Here is a 17,571-nt window from a genome sequence, read left to right on the forward strand (position 1 = left end):
GCGGATGAACGCCACGTTCCCGGCGAGCCCCTGCCTTTTGGCAAGGCGGGATCCTTACTCGGGTCCTCCCGTCCAGTTCTCCCCACTGTAAAGAGCTTCACACTGCCCACAAACGTTTGTGGATCCCTTACTGCGCTCCAGGAACTGTAGAAAAGCTAAGAGGACGCAAATAGAACTCCATTCCTGCCTTTGAGGGGCTCACGGCCTGAAGGCGCACGTCTCCTTAAATCAGTAAAGTTCCCTAGGGCACCTGGTTCCAGGGTTCCCTGGCTCAGCTGGTGGAAACACGCTACTCTTGCTCTCTGGGGTGGTAAATTCAAGCCTCATGTTGGGTGCAGAGATTACTTAAAAATAAAATTTTAGGGGCGCCTGCGTGGCGCAGTGGGTTAAGCCTCTGCCTTCAGCTCAGGTCATGGTCTCAGCGTCCTGGGATGGAGCCCCGCTTTGAGCTCTCTGCTCAGCAGAGAGCTCTCTTCCTTCTCTGTCTCTGCCTGCTTGTGATCTCTCTCTCTCTGTGTCAAATGAAAAAATAAAATATTAAAAATAAAGTAAAATAAAATTTTAAAAGAAAAAATTAGTAAAGTTGGTCAAACATTACTAGCGTAACAAAAACAAACAAACGTGGGGTGCGGGGAGGTTAATCAGGGCTTCACCCACTGACTTTCTAAGAGTACTTGGAGGATGGCTGGTGCTGGGAGAGGACACAGGTTATTCAGGGGAAGGGAAGAACATACACAAACCACCGAACAAGAAAGGCTCTAACTGGACAACAGAAGGGTTTGGAGTTGAGATGGAAGTTAGCAAAGTGGTGAAATTTTTGAATAACCAGTGTGAGTTACTGGAGTACCAACTCACAAAAGTGTCATTGAAGATCTAGGGGAGTTTAGAAACCATAGTGTGTGATGATGCCCGCTATGATTTCATGAGCTATCTATAGGTAGATATATAAATATGGATATTTATGATAAAAGCAGTCTGTGGGCTGAGTAGAGGGAGGTGACTGAGGCAGTTGAGGGCCTGAGAGAATGTGAGATTGTGGTACTCCACTGGGAGTCTAGTCCACACAGGAAAGGATGGAGAGCAGTGTAGAGCTGATAGACTAGGAAGAAAAGAGACAGAACTAAAGACAAAGGCCTATGGGAATAAAGGAGCTGGCACGCTGTCACCAGCTGTGGTGTTGGCACTGGAGACTTCAAAGGGGGAATAACTCCAGGAGATGATTCAGCTTAGGGTCTGACAGCTGAAACAGAGTCAAATGAGTCGGTCAAGCACCACCAGGCCAGCGTGTGGGACACTGAGGTCCCTGGAACTTGGAGGAGTCCAAGGAACCAAATCTTGAGGCCAAGGAACCAAATCTTCAGTGAATGTGGAAGCTAATAGAAGCTAATAGAAGACAGCAACAAGGATGGGTGGGGAGGGTTGTATGGCAAAAATTCAATGAATTTCAAAGCAAAGGGGAATTTCTCCCCACCAAGGATGACACAGGAGTGTCATGAAAGCATCAGGAAGGAACTAGGCATGGTGATGTCAACTTCAGGGAAAATACACAGAGGCTCCACCCAGCGGGAAGTATATGGAAGCCCCGGTCTTCATGAAGGCCAATAAGTAAATTTTTTGAAAAGGAGGAAACACTTTTGGGGCACTGCGTGGCTCAGTCGGTTAAGCGTCTGCCTTCGGCTTATTCTATTCCTCTATGTAGCTAACAGATGAAAGATATTTTGTGACTACAAAGGGATTATTATGATGACGATTGTATTATTAATACAAAATGGAGAAAATATGAAGAGAAAAACAAATTTGATAACAGGATTCAGATGGACTGATTTGGGTGGGACAAGAATATTGTCATGAATAAATAAATGTTTATTCATGGCCCAAAACCAGCATAGAAACAAGAATTGAAAAAAGAAAGAGGAGAATACAAAGTCTGTCATTAAGTTGATTGCTCATACAATCTCTTATTTTGAAGACTTCTACCTTTCCCTGGGGAACAGAGCCATTCTTGTGGTTTTTGGGTACACCTGGAGATAAGGCAAAAGTAGAGCAGAATGGGCTGGGCCCTACCTCCGCACTGTATTTCTGCAGGTGAAGAAACTTGAAGGGCAGAAAGGACAGATAACAGGTCAAGGTTATTCATCTATTAGATGGTGACGTTAGAATCTTCATTCCTCTAGGCCTCTGACTGAAATTCTGGGCTCAGTCCAACCATACCTGAAATAACTATCCCTTTTCAGTAGAGTGTTGACTACTTTCATGTTCTTACTGACATAAATCCCAAAAAACACTGGTCCTAAGATGTCTCCTGACTTTCAAAACTAAATCAACACCCAGACTTGTCGGGAGCCAGTACAGGAGGCCCACTATAAGAGCTGTAAGGGACTGAATATGATTGGCTGTTCATTTAGGTCCACTCTCGCGGGAGGTGCATGAGCACTGCATTGTGATTGGGTAACACTGCCTGTATAAAAACGCATGCGCCGAGGGTAAAGGGGAAGAAAGAAAAAAGCGATTAAAGAAGAAGGTTCCCCGCTACGTGAGTCTCCCAGTCGTTCTTGCGGGCCGAGAGCGACACAGACTCTAAAAACAGGTTGAAATGTCATTGATGCCACTGAATCGTACACTTAAAAATAGTTAAAATAGAGGGGCACCTGGGTGGCTCAGTCGGTTAAGCGTCCAACTTTTAGTTCACCTCAGGTCCTGATCTCAGGTTCAGAAATTCAAACCCCGCACTGGGGTCCACACTCAGCGTAGAGCCTAAAAAAAGAAAAAGAAAAAAGTTAATTTAAAAGAGCAGATTTTATGTTAAATATATTTTACTACCGTTTAAAAAATTAATAGTATAATATAAAAAATGTTGAATTCTACACTTTAAATATGTTAATTATATGGTATTTGAATCATAACTCAATAAAGTTGTTTGACTCTAGGGTGCCTGGATGGCTCAGTCAGTTAAGCCTCTGTCTTCAGCCTCGGTCATGATCCTGAGGTCCTGAATGAGTTTCGAGTTGGGCACCCTGCTCAGCGGGGAGTCTGCTTCTCCCTCTCCCTCTGCCCTGCTCGTGCTCTCTCTCTCAAATAAATAAATAAAATCTTTTTTAAAAAGCTGTTTGGCGGGGCGCCTGGGTGGCTCAGTGGGTTAAGCCACTGCCTTTGGCTCCAGTCATGGTCTCCGGGTCCTGGGATCGAGCCCCACATCGGGCTCCCTGCTCCACAGGGAGCCTGCTTCCCCCTCTCTCTCTGCCTGCTGCTCTGCCTACTTGTGATCTCTCTCTCTCTCTGTGTCAAATAAATAAATAAAATATTTTTTTTTAAAAAAGAAAAAAGCTGTTTGGCCTTACTAAGCCAAACTCCTGAACCTGAAATGTGAATATACCTTAGGATGAAAAACTGGAGAGCAGGGAAATCAGAATCAGAATCTGTCATAATCTGTCCCCACATACTCCCCCAGCACACTGGAAATAGGTGGGAGGAGGAGGAATAATGGGTGTCTTTCGCCAACAGATTGCTCAAGACAGTGCTTATGAAATCTGCTCATGCACTCCCTGCTCTAGAGGGGTAGCTGTTCACTCGACCAGTTTTTTTTTTCATTTTCATGTTATTATGGAAAAAGTTAAAGGTATAGAGCAGCATACATAAAAGTATAAACACCAGCTTGCACACCTGTCAAACCATGACCAACCTTGTTTCTTCTCTATCCCTACCCATTTTCTACTCCGCTTTCTGTATTACTTTGAGGCAAATGACAGACATCCTATCATTTCTCTGGGAAATATCTCAGTACAACTGTCTAAAAGAACTCCTTTAAGTACACACAATACCATCGCCACAATTTAAAAATTAACCATCCCAACGTCTATGAACACATAAATGGATAAACAAAAGGCAGTGTATACAGACAACAGAATATCATTCAGCCTTTTTTAAACGTAGCCTTTTAAATCAGAATTTCAGGAAAATTCTGACACATGCTACAATGTAGATAAACATCAAGGACATCTGCTAAGTGAAATAAGCTAGTCACGAAAGCATAAGTATGGTAGGATTCCACTTATATGAGGTTCCTGGAGTAGTCACACTCATAGAGACATAAAGTAAAATGGTGAGTCCCAGGGGCTGGTGGGAGGAAAGAACGGGGAGTTGTTTAATGGGTACAGTCTCAGTTTTGCAACTTGAAGAGTTTTGGAGATTGGTTACCACGATATAAATGTACTTAACACTACTGAACTGTACACTTAAAAATGGTTGCGATGTTAAATTTCATGGATGTGCTACCACAATTAAAATTTTAGTAATTTCTTAATTTCATGAACTATCCTGCACTGAAATTTCCAGTTCTTATAAATGTCGTGCTTTTCCCCTCAGTGTTTGTTTGAATTAGGATCCAAATAAAATCCACAGGTTGCCATGGATTATGGCTCTTAAATCATTTCTAATCTCTAGGTTCCCCTTCCCCTATCTTCCTTGCAATTTATTTGAAGAAACAAGGTCATTTGTCCTGTGGTTTCTCACGGCTTAGATTCTGCTACCCTCATCCCGTGATGTCCTTTAACACTTTCCTTAGTCCTCTGTACTCCCTGTAAATTAGTTGTTGGACTAATTGGCCCTGGGCCAATTTTGACTGGGACTCAGAAAGGGGCTAAAGACGTCCTTTTCTGCGGCGACGGCCCAGCTGGATCTGAAAAGGCGAAGCTAAATCGGCAGCCAAGCTGCTTAGAGTGACAGAGACGCCGTTTACACGTCTGGGTCAGTCACCGGAGGAGAAAGGACCGGGCGGGACTACGCTGGGAAAACCCATTGTCTACTTTCCACGAACGTCATAAAGTCACTGAACTAAACGGCCTACGGGGCGGGGCCTTTTGCGGAAATGACGTACGCGCGGCTGGCGCAGAGCGGCCATAGAGACGGGGAGCGGATAGAGAGGCTGCTCCAGGGTCGCACTTCCGGCCATCTCCCTGGGAGACGCGCATTGTGAAGTCCGGAGGCGGCCGTGCCAGTTAGGGTCTCCGGCGACCGGGACCGCAGTGGCGGCCCCGCGGGCGGGATGTTCCGGGGTTTGAGCAGTTGGTTTGGCTTGGAGCAGCCGGCGGCGGGTGGCCGGCAATCTGAGGGAGACGCTCCACCCCAGCAGTGCTCTGAAGTGGTGTCCGAGTCTGCGGACGGGGAGCCGCGTCAAGCGGGGAACCAGGAACTCCTTCTTCACCAGGCGAAAGGCCTCGGCAGTGAGTCTCCTTCGGCCCTGGGGACCAGAGCGGGGGGGCGCGGGGGGCGGGGGACGGTGTCCGCTCCCTTTTCTTGACGCCCGAGTGCGCGGACCCGACTGGTTGCGGGGTGTGGGTTGGGTGGAAGGGGAGGAAGTTTGTCACTCGGTCGTCTTGGGACGGGAGAAGTTGGTAAGGATCTGGGCAAGGCTGAAGCTTCATCTAGCAGTCAAACAAATCCTGTGCCTGAAGTTCCTGAGGTCAGGTCAGTCTTGACGAGGTGTGTCAACATTGGGAGCCAGGGCCTCCGTAAAACAGTGTGTCTCGACGTCTTTAGGTTTGACAAGGAATGGTTTTTGTTGAGTTCTCCAGCGTTCACCTCCACGCCCCCACCCGCACCAGGGCGGGGGACGTTGAAGAGCATAAGTTGGTTGGGAAAGTGCTCTTTTGTGCCCTTAGGGCACAGTGAGTTGTCTGAAGTAAATCGTGGGAGCAGTTACTGAAGGCCTCCCTCTCAGGCTGGTCTCCTTTGTCGGTGCAGTGGGAATTTTTTTTTTTTTTTAAAGACAGGAAAGTAGCTGTCCATTTTGTCTGAACTTTGCTACTAGATGTTTGATATCTCATTTAATCTGTTAAACCTCCCAGTGAGTTGGGAGAACAAGCCCAGAGTTAATGGCTCAAAGTTATACTGATAGTAAGTGGTAGACGTGCAATTTGAACCTAGGTCTGTCTAATTTGAAAGCCCATACTCTTTGTGAGCCACAGTCTAATTAGGAGAGTAAAAGTAGTAGGCTTGAAGAAGAAACACATAGCTCTGGTAATTCTGATTCTGGAGACCTTGGCGGGCTTAAATAATCAAAACGTCTTTGAGGAGGTGGGGCCTAAAGCAGATGGCACAACAAGTGACAGAACTGCAGTAAAGGTAGTCACTAAGTTAAGCAGGCATTTTTTATGAATCTACTAAAAGGCCAGGGCATAGGAGAGGCTGGAGCCTGAGAGTGAAGAAACACATATTTGAATAAGAAAGGCTCTAACATTCAAGAAGTTTGGGGAAGGGACAGGGAAAACAGACATAATCTCAAGACATGGCAGTACAGAATCTTGGCTCAAGGTCCCCAAACTCCACAAGAGAAATAAAACAAAGTGCTGTGCAACAAAATCTCTAAAGAGGGAACAACTGGGGACGCCTGGGTGGCTCAGTTGGTTAAGCAGCTGCTCAGGTCATGATCCCAGCGTCCTGGGATCGAGTCCCACATCGGGCTCCTTGCTCAGCAGGGAGCCTGCTTCTCCCTCTGCCTCTGCTGCCACTCTGTCTGCCTGTGCTCGCTCTCCCCCCTCCAATAAATAAATAAAATCTTGGGACGCCTGGGTGGCTCAGTTGATTGGACGACTGCCTTCGGCTCAGGTCATGATCCCGGAGTCCCGGGATCGAGTCCCACATCGGGCTCCCAGCTGCATGGGGAGTCTGCTTCTCCCTCTGACCTTCTCCTCGCTCATGCTCTCTCACTGTCTCTCTCTCTCAAATAAATAAATAAAATCTTTTAAAAAAATATTAAAAAAAGAGGGAACAACTGTTTGCTGTCCCTTTGTGTAGAGAATTGAGAAGAAATGAGCTTGCAGTACTCAAAGGGATTTGAGATGAATTGGACTAGAGCAGAAAGGCTATGTTAGGTAGTTGAGAGGAAAAGCAGGGTATGGGCGTTTACTCCATTTCATAGAACATAGGGAACCATTTTTATCGATCTTCAGGGGACTATCAAAAGTCACTTTTTTAAAAGTAATCTCTATGCCCAGTGTGGGGCTTGAACTCACAACCCTGAGATCAAGAGTCACATGCTCTAATGACTGAGCCATCGGGCACCCCAAAAATCAATTCTTAAAACAGCAAGGGCTTTATTGTCAACTTGAAACCTCACATTTGTATTTACTTCTTTTTAAAAAAAAAAGATTTTATTATTATTTGTCAGAGAGAGAGAGAGAGAGCACACACAAGCAAGGGGAACAGCAGGTGGAGAGAGAAGCAGGCTCCTTGCTGAGCAAGGAGCCTGATGTAGGACTGGATCCCAGGATGTTGGGATCATGACCTGAGCTGAAGGCAGATGCTCAACGCCTAAGCCACCTAGGCATCCCTGTATTTACTTATTTTTTTTTTTGAAGATTTTATTTATTTGAGAAACAGCAGGAGCAGGGGGAGGGAGAGGGGGAGAGAGAAGCAGACTCTCAGGTGAGCAGGGATCCTGTCTCACGGCTCTGTCCCAGGCCCTGGGCTCATGACCTGAGCCAAAGGCAGATGCTTAACTGACTAAGCCACCCAGGCACCCCTAAAATAAATGTATTTTTGATATGGGTGTCTACTTTGGAGTCTAATGCTCCCATCCCGTGCTTTCCTTACCAGACTCTTGGTGTTTGGGTTAGATGGAGGTATGCCCTCACCCTCACTTCCTTGCCCACAAACAAATTGTGAACGTAAAGTTTCCAAATAAGTGAGAGTTCTTTTGGTTCTGAAATTTATGTTATTTTAAAAAGATGTAAAGGTTCTAGTTTATACATAAACCTTCAGAAAGATAAGAGAGATGATCAGATATTTTTCTACATACTGATTCTAAGCGGTAGGTTATCTTTATTTTTTAAAATTTTATTTTTTTTTAAGATTTTATATATGTATTTGACACAGAGAGAAAAAACACAAGCAGCAGGGAGGGACAGAGGGAGAGGGAGATGTCAACTCCCGGCTGAGCAGGGAGCCTGATGCGGGGCTCGATCCCAGGACCCCAGGATCAGGACCTGAGGTGAAAGGCAGACACTTCATGACTGAGCCACCCAGGCACCCTGTATGTTATCTAAAAAGACTCCTCTCTCCTTTTTTTTTTTTTTTTTAAAGAGATTGTATTTATTTATTTGGGAGACAGAGAAAAGCGGTGGGGAGGGGGCAGAGGGAGAGAGAGAGAGAGAGAGAGAGAGAGAAGCAGATTCCCTGCTGAGCAGAAGGCCCCATTGGGTGGGGGGGGGGCTTGATCCCAGGACCTCCAGGAGATCGTGACCTCCTGGAAAGGCAGAGGCTTAACCGACTGAGCCACCTAGGTGCCCCCAAAAGACCCCCCTCTTAAAAACTGAAATTATGTGTCTCTGAGCCTGACTCCCACTACATAGATTGGTTTCTTTAGCCTTTTAAAATCTACATGGACTCTCCTGGGAGCCCAGTTTGTTTTGTAAACACTTGTTGAGTGCTTGCCTTCAAGGTTGGATCCTAAATATTTCTGGTTCCTGGTGATCTATTTGTAAATTTAGGCAATTCACCAGTTACAAATGGTGGACACCCAGGCCTAGATTCCACTCCCCCACCCAAAAACAAACCATCCTATTCTTGGTCCTCCCTTCTGATAAACTCTGTTCTCCTAGGATTACCTGCTTCAGAAGGAGGGCAGTTTATAAGGGAACTCACTGAAGAGCTCCTCCCTACCTCCCTAAAGGGAGGCCTCACCTCCCAAAGTAACTTCTTATTCAGCACATATTGGTTGCTTGGTTTTTGTTAAAGTCGACTAAATTGAAGCTTTATCTATGTTCTTCTTTTGAAAAACAAACAAACAAACCCATATCTCTGAGAGTGTTAAATACATGAGTCATTCGCACAGTTTAAATATATGGAAGGATGGCCAAAAATGAGCTTTGGCTTTTTCAAAACTGTCCCGAAGACCAGTCCATGCCCAGAAATGGAGGAAGGGCTACATCCTCTTCTCCTTTGAAAAGTACTCTTAGTAGGTGCAGTGGAACTGTATTAATTAGGCCATCCTCTTTCTGTAAGGAAAGCGCATTTCAAATTCTAGGTGTCTAACTTGCCTAGTTTGCAACTAAGAAGGCCCCAAAAGTTAGTGTGTATGTAGGAAAATACATGTGTGCTTCAGTACAGAAGAATGTATGTGTTCTTCAATACAGAAGTAACATAACTAATTCAGTTCTGATGCCAAATCCAGGTTTACCATGGGGGAAGGTAGTACAAATGGTCAAGAGCTTGGATCCCAAAATTGGGGTGGTTTTGGCAGGGAGGATGGGGATAGGCATTGGCTAGGCCGTCAGCAGAGTCTGCCACTATCTTAATGGGCAGATCATTTATCCTTTGTGAGCCTTGGCTTACCTATCTGTAAACTGGGGAGATTATACCTATGCTTCCCAGGATGATTGTGAGATTAAAATTACTATTTTCATTGTTAGCAGTTTGCTCCCTCCTTCCATAAGGTTGTGTAGTCTTACTCACCGAGAGCCATTTTATCTAGTTTTCCTTTTCTTCTTGGGTTGCTGCTTTAGTTCAGACCTTCTCTTTGTGCCTATGTTCCTGAAGTGGACATTGTACTCCTGTTACTTCCTGTTAACTCTTATCTTCGTCTCAATTTTTTCTAACCAGTTAATGAAAACTGTCTTTAACTTGGTGTCACCCAATATATTAATTTGCAAAATTAATAAACCACTTCTTCTCTTTATGAGCTTCTTACTTGAAAATCTCCTGTCACGCTTTCCCATACCCCACTCCCTCTAACTTCGGAATCTAGTCCACTCTCTAATTACTCTTGGGAGACCTTCTCCCTCCCTCCCTCTGAGTGCCTCTGTTCAATGATTATTCTTGGTCCTCTTGTCTTTGAGCCTTTTATTGGCTTATTTGTTTAGAAATAAGGACATTCCTTGAGGACAAGAACTATACTTCCTCCAGTGTTCTCTGTGTTCATGTATTCCACTCTTGGGAATCATTAAAATCTGAGGATTGAGATTTAGTATGCTAAATACGTTTTAATTTTTTTAAGTTTATTTATTATTTAAGTAATTCGTATGCCCAATGTGAGACTCGAACTCATGACCCCAAGATCCACAGTCACACGCTCTTCCAATTAGCCAAGCACCCCTAAAATACCAGGTTTATTTTTAAACATTTTTTTTAAAGATTTTATTATTTATTTGACAGAGAGAGAGATCACAAGTAGGCAGAGAGGCAGACAGAGAGAGAGAGAGAGGAGGAAGCAGGCTCCCCGCTGAGCAGAGAGCCCGATGCGGGACTCGATCCCAGGACCCTGAGATCATGACCTGAGCCGAAGGCAGCGGCTTAACCCACTGAGCCACCCAGGCGCCCCTAAAATACCAGTTTTTAAAAGGCAGTTCTCCTTAGAATAAAAATGATGATTCTAATTTAAAATATTTTCCTGAGAAAATCTTAAAAGGAATCCTGCTCTTTTAGAACTTTGGCTTTCTTTGACTATCAGCAAAGAATATTTTTACAAAATAATCTGGCTGTCTACCAGCCACTTTGTAGGATACACTGGTGAATCAGACAACCTCGATCCCTGCCGCAGTGGGACTTAAGGCAGGCCTTCAGTCTGAGAAGACAGAACCACCAAGTAATCAGTATAGTGTCGTGAATGTTGTTGGTCTGACAACACAGATGTTGAGAGAACACATCTCCGGAGCTCTTGCTCTAGTCAAGGAGCCAGGGAACATTGCCTGAGAAGTGCTATGTAAGCAGAAACCCACAGTATATGTAGAGTTAGCCAGATAAAGGAAAGGCAGCTAAGTGTTTCAAACCAAGGAATAATGTATCTGAGACGTCCTTGGAGATCCTCAAGAATTTCTTAGGGTCACGTGAGTGTAGAATAGGAGGGGGAAGAACGGCAAGAATGAAACCAGAGGCAAGTCATAGCCTGTAGTATAGTCACAATGGGTTGTTGACATCACTGACAGGTAAGTGCCACCAGACATAATGGGAGAAAGTAGACTGTTTATGGTAAGGGTGACAGAAAGTGCGAGAGAAAGTCCTTCAGATTGGCAGATAGTTCTGCTGCTCCCAGATAGACAGTACCAGTTGCCTGATTCTCTGGAAGAGATACCAGGCACCGGTGAGGATTTAATCCCATGTTCTGAGCTCCCTTTGCCATTCTTATCTGGCTTTGCCCCCCTGCTGAGTGCTGTGAGAGTCCACCTGCCTGCCCTCAGCAGGTGCGAGTAGCCGAGGCAAGACCTCCCTAACAGAGAGTGCTTCCCACAGATGAGGCTGGAAGGCCAGTTGCCCAGCAAGTCCGCTTTAGAACCTGCCTGAGGTTGCTTCCCGCAGCCTACGTTGTATACAGTGTGGACTTCAAAGTGTACTTGCTATGTACAGATCTTTATGTTACAGCTGCGATAAAGCCTTGGTACTTGTCTTTTCAAGTCTTCAGGAAAGTTAATTTTGTGCTTTTGCTTTGTTTTGTAAAGATGAAAGTTTGCGTGTTCTGGTTTTATTTTTATTTATTCATTTATTTTTAAAGATCTTATTTATTTATTTGACACAGAATGAGCACGAGCAGGGGGAGAAGCAGGTCTCCTGCTGAGTGGGGAACCTGATGCAGGGCTCGATCCCAGGACCATGGGATCATGACCTGAGCTGAAGGAGGACACTTACTGACTGAGCCACCCAGACACGCCTATGTGTTCCAGTTTTAATCTTACTCTGCGTATTTGCTCATTATTATTAGTTAAGAGGGTGATTTATATTTATATTAGGACTTGCCAAGATTTCTTTTTTTTTTTTTTTTTTAAGATTTTATTTATTTGGCAGACAGAGATCACAAGTAGGCAGAGAGGCAGGCAGAGAGAGAGGAGGCTCGATCGCGGGGCTCGATCCGAGGACCCTGAGATCATGACCTGAGCCAAAGGCATAGGCCTAACCCACTGAGCCACCCAGGCGCCCACCCACCCCTTTTTTTTTTTAATTTTTAATTTTTTATTTTTTATAAACATATATTTTTATCCCCAGGGGTACAGGTCTGTGAATCACCAGGTTTACACACTTCACAGCACTCACCAAAGCACATATCCTCCCCAATGTCCATAATCCCTAGGGAAGGAATGGCATATTTTCTTTGGACAAGAGGGAAGGAAAAAATAAAATAGGATATTTAGGGTCTAGAAAAGAAGGAAAGTGCAAGGAGCCTTGATCTTTTTTCTGAAGTTGGAAGGGAGATTATCTACTGAGATAAATTAAAATGAGAAGCTGGAGAAAGGCAAGTCTGAAACAGCTTCTGTGGGAGAAGGGGTGGGAGTATGCTAGCGCTCTTTGAAAGGGATGAGCTAAAGGCTGTGTGTGGATGGCTCGTCCACCCAGAAAGTGGAGTACTCTCAGTATTTGAAGTCCTGCTTAGCAGGAATCATGCCCTACGGTTTAAGATTCCCATGAGAGCTCTTTAAGGGAACAATCACAAATATAAAAACCATTGTACTTGAATGGAGCATAGACTGTCTTTTATTCTTTACAGACTATCTGTTTAGCTTTGCAACTGCTGCTACAAAAAAGATAACTGAATCAGTTGCTGAAACAGCACAGACAATAAAGAAATCAGTAGAAGAAGGAAAGATAGATGACATCATTGATAAGGTACATTTAAACATCTTTCAAAATTCATTAGCAGCTAATTATCCCTTTTTATGAACTTTATTAACCCAAGTAGGATATCATATTCTGATAAAAATATTAATTGTTTTGAGGTTCTTGGGTATAAGAAGTAACTATGATTTAAATAACCTTGGTTTTAATTTTAATATATTCTAAAATACACTGGTAATCTTGGGTAACACTAAACTTTTTATATTGTGAGTTTAATTTTAAACTGTAACTGTTTCCATATATTTATGTCTTTGCATCATTCATCTAGGTGTTTAAAGTCCTAACCCATTAGAAATTGCACTTTTAAGACTTGAAGTAAGTTTGTTCATTTCCTGCAGTGGTAGAATGCAGGCGCAGGGAATTTCATTTATGTTGGTAATTATTTGAGCTAAGGAGGTCATCAGTTAAACTTTAGCTAGCTTATTATTGTAGTATTTGTTAGAATGAGATTAGACTTGGTTTTTATTGTTTTTTTGGACTAAAGCAAAAATTCAGTTTTTAACTCAGTTTATCTTTGCATTTGAAAAGGTAATCTATCATAAAAAGAGTTATATACTTAAAATTCAGAAATGTTGAATTTCTGTTTGTTGGGGAAAGGGTAAATACTACTTTTTTAAACCATTTTATTTGAAGAAAATTAATAAACTATCTCCCTGACTTTCCAAATCTTAAAGGTAATTCTTACCTAATAATAAAGTTCTCAAAGTAACTTGCCTCTTTATATATTTTTTAACAGACAATTATAGGAGATTTTCAGAAGGAACAGAAAAAATTTGTTGAGGAACAGCATACCAAAAAGTCAGGTATGATACTGGATTTTTGTACACAAGATACTTACCTGCCAGCACTTACTAGTGTACCAGACACCACACTAAAGGCTCTGACAATAGAAAAATGTGTAAGTAACAGCCCCATCCTTCAGGCAGCAGAAAGACTAGTTGGGGGAGACAAGCTCATAAACCTTTGGGCGTTAAAGGAAGGAAGGATATTGTTCCCTGTGCCTGGGATGGAGGGTGAGACCAGCGGGTGATGGCCCGTCTTGGGGAGCTGGCTCTGAAGGAGAGTGAGCTTTCATTTCTTGGTTTAGAACATGTCCAGCACAGTATGTGATGTACACATAATAGGCACTTAGCAAAAGTTGGGTCTCTTCCCATTCTTTTCGGGAGGAAAAAATGAAAGAGCTTTCCAGCAGAGTGACAGAGGGCTAGGAAAAGTCACATGGTGTTATGGGAAGTTACTCAGTACATTTCTTTTTTTTTTTATAAAGAGATTTTATTTATTTATTAGAGAGAGAGAGAGCAGGGGAAGAGGGAGAGGGACAAGCAGACACAAACACACACCCCCCGCTGAGCAGGGAGCTTAAAGCGGGAATCGATCCCGGGACCCTGAGATCAGGACCTGAGCCGAAGTCAGACACTTAACTAACTGAGCCACCCAGGTGCCCCTCAATACATTTCTTTACTGACAAGTGCTCGTTTAAATGTTTGATAGTGGGGCGCCTGGGTGGCTCAGTGGGTTAAGCCACTGCCTTCGGCTCGGGTCATGATCTCGGGGTCCTGGGATCGAGTCCCGCATCGGGATCTCTGCTCAGCAGGGAGCCTGCTTCCCTCTCTCTCTCTGCCTGCCTCTCCATCTACTTGTGATTTCTCTCTGTCAAATAAATAAATAAAATCTTTAAAAAAAATAAATAAAATAAATGTTTGATAGTTATTGGGTCTCAGAATGTCTACTTCTGCTGTTCGGATATCATTCAAACACAAAACTGGCCTCATGTCTTTGAATTTGACAAAGGGGTAAAATAATTCGATCAGTTTGTACAGTGCTACAAATTCAGAAAGAGCTACTTAGTCATGTGGTGAATCAGGCATGGTCATGCCTAGGTAAACTCAAAGTGTAAAGCAGATCTTTGGGACAAATAATCTATACAAATTGGCATACCTTCGTGATTTGTGGGAAGCAGTGCAAGTGATCCTGGCTTAGAGACTTGGCATAGGAACTGGTTAGAGCCTCTGAGATAGGAACTTTGAGGGAGTAGGGTGAAGATTGGAGGCACTTTCAGTTTTGAGGAGCCCATTAGAGCCCAGGTGAGAGGATCATGTACAGAGGCAGGGAAGGGAATGCAGTGGCATATCAGGAAAATGCCTTGCTCAGTTGCACTAGTCACATTTCAAGGGCCCAACAGCCACATGGGACCTAGTGGCTTCTCTGTTGGATTGTGCAAACCTAGAACATTTCCATCACTGCAGAAAGTTCTTTCGGCTAGCATTGCTCTAAATTAACTGAATGGGTTCCAGCAGTGGCAGTTGATTCCTGTTTGAAGCATGGAGAATTCCATCTACCAGTAGAGATTGTTAGTCATGTAAAAACCATGAGAATGTGACCTCAGTGAAAAGTGTGTCAAGCATGAAGACAGCTGAGCAGAGACCTAGTGTTGAGGGGAAGGAAGGGAGGAACAGGAGAAATGAACAGTTCCTGAGTACCTGCTACGTGGGGGGTACTTTATATACAATACCTTTTTTTTTTTTTTAAAGATTTTATTTATTTATTTGTCAGAGACAGAGGGAGAGAGAGCGAGTGAGCACAGGCAGACAGAGAGGCAGGCAGAGGCAGAGGGAGAAGCAGGCTCCCTGCCGAGCAAGGAGCCCGATGCGAGACTCGATCCCAGGACCCCGGGATCATGACCCGAGCCGAAGGCAGAGGCTTAACCCACTTCGCCACCCAGGTGCCCCTCCCTCTTCCTTTTTAAAATAAACCATTCCTCAGTTGGACTTTGTCTGAAATTTCCTCACTGTTAGATTTAGATTATGCATTCTCAGCCAGAATACTACGTAGATGATGTTGTGTCCCCCTCAGCATATCACCTCCGGAGGCCTACAGCGGCCCTCTCTTTCTCATTGGTCATGATGACTTGGGTCACCTGGTCAAGGTGTTGCCCAATTTCTCTGTATAATTTAAGTAAGTTTTTTTTTACCGAATGCATACATGCTTTAGTCATATATCACATCTGGGAATTATAATGAATGTTTATGTTTGGAACTTGTTAGTAAATTGCTAAAATGATGATGTGGAAACTCTCATTCTTTCAAACCACAGATTGCATTGTAACCCTCGTAAACTGTTTTTCTCTTTCCTTTGTTATTGAAAACCTTTAGAAGCAGCAGTGCCCCCATGGGTTGATAGTAATGATGAAGAAACAATTCAACAACAAATCCTGGCCTTATCAGCTGTAAGTATCTATGATTCCCTGTATAGAAATACTTTTTTCCTATCATGATTTTATCCATAGAATGTTTTCCTTCTATACAATTTTTAAAATGTTTTGAGCTGTTAGGACTGTACACATCAACTTTCACAGTTTTCCCCCACTAAGTCTCCCCCGCCACCCCCAGTTTTAACCTGCTTCTCCTTAAGTTTTTTTTCTTAACGGTAAAGTATAATCTATTACACAAAATAATTCTTTCAGTCTTAGGATTTATTATTCTTTCAGTCTTAGGATTATTTTCTGTTATTAAGAGAATCTTTGAGATACAGTATCATATAAAGTTTCTAGGTAGCATTCTAGTTCATCTGAATGAAAAGATTATAGTCTAAATTTTCTCTTTAACTGTTAAATATATTTGAAACTGAAGTTGAAAAAAAAATATTTGCTGGCCCACAAAAATTTCTCTTGAGACTTCAGAGGGAACACAGTGATACCGTTAACAATTGTACAGCACCTGACAGTTTCAGAAAGAACTTTCTTTCGCATTATCTGCTTTGAGCTTTACTGCACATCTGTGAGGTAGATAGGGGCTTTTATCGCCATGTACAGGCGTGAGGATGTGACTCCCAAATGTGACCCTCACTACTTAACATGTGTCTCCACTAGGTGCGTTCTTAGCAGGCAAAAGCTGACTTTGATCTCTGTTCTCAGCACCCAGCAGCCTGCCTGGCATAGGACTCAGCAAATGGGGCTTTTTCCATATCATTGATTTTCAGGCTTTGTTTTTAATCCACTCTCTTTCTTTTTTAGCCAAGGTCATAAATGGACCTTTAGTCTAGGAAACAGACAAAGAACTGGTCTTTACTTCCCGTCCATCATTGCCCTCCCCCAGGACATTTTAAGGTTTTTTTCTTTCCATTAGTAAAACTCACAAAGGCCTGAGCATCCATTATGAGTTCAGTGTGAACCCCATGTATTTTGTTTACTGTATTATGGCCAGACTTGATGCTGACCTCACATGATGCTTTTCTCCAGAAGCAAATTGGGACAGTGAGGCTGTCATTTGAGGGTAAACATCAGATACTCACCAGTCAATCCCCATAGCTCCTCTGTCCCCCAGATCTGTTCTGTCCTTCTCTTCTCCTCCATCGCAAAATAAGATTCCGGCTATCCACCAGTTTTCTCTGGTCGCCAGCCTCGGCGTCTGCCTGCAGTCATACCTCCCCGCAGCCGCCCTGCTGCCCAGCCCAGGGCTCGCCCACACCCTGACAGTACTGTGTTCAAAATGTACCGCTGCTCCACTCCACTGCCGCCACCGTGGTCCTGATGCTATCGTCTCCTGTCCCCAGCATCCCAGCTGCTGTCCCATCTTTGTCCCTTTCCCTACAAGCCCACATCAGCAGTCACAGGGGTCCATTTATGGTACAAATCCCTCGTGTCCCTCTCCTGCCTAGGGACTTCTGATGGCATCTCATCTCCTGTAGGCTAAGATCTGAACTCCCTCCGCTGGCTTCTAAGCCCTTGGCTTTCCACACCTCTCCTCCCTTGTGCCCCACTGCTCTGCCTCCCAGCACTCCAGCCACTGTTTCTTTCTGGTGTACAAGCAAACCGAGCTTTGTCCTGCTTTAGTGCCTTGGGATTGCTGTCCCGTCTTCCTGGAACGCCACCCGACACCATTCCGTACGGTCTCGTCCCAAACGTCACCTCCTCCCTTGCCATCCTTTCAGCCCTCCACCAGTTGCCCCTTCTTGGAGCCTTGGCAGTCTGAGCCT

The 17,571-nt window shown here is 44.0% G+C and overlaps 1 protein-coding gene across 3 annotated transcripts in view; it reads left to right on the forward strand.

Moving 5' to 3' along the window:
- Positions 1-4,913: 4,913 nt before the first annotated feature.
- The window catches only part of SYAP1 (synapse associated protein 1), a 32,797-nt gene continuing 20,139 nt past the window's right edge, over positions 4,914-17,571 (forward strand). Inside the window, exons 1-4 of one of the 3 annotated variants that reach the window (XM_045089334.1) lie at positions 4,915-5,219; positions 12,470-12,588; positions 13,334-13,400; positions 15,750-15,823. In XM_045089334.1, the coding sequence (XP_044945269.1) occupies positions 5,042-5,219; positions 12,470-12,588; positions 13,334-13,400; positions 15,750-15,823 (438 nt within the window). In that variant the 5' untranslated portion in view covers positions 4,915-5,041. Of the gene's footprint in view, positions 5,220-12,469; positions 12,589-13,333; positions 13,401-15,749; positions 15,824-17,571 lie in introns of all 3 variants that reach the window. The other 2 variants (XM_045089336.1, XM_045089335.1) reach the window with 2 other exon arrangements.

Source organism: Mustela putorius, unplaced genomic scaffold, assembly GCF_011764305.1.
Source record: "Mustela putorius furo isolate JIRA1106 unplaced genomic scaffold, ASM1176430v1.1 tig00003836_pilon_pilon_pilon, whole genome shotgun sequence".
In the NCBI taxonomy this organism is placed as follows: Eukaryota; Metazoa; Chordata; class Mammalia; order Carnivora; family Mustelidae; genus Mustela; species Mustela putorius.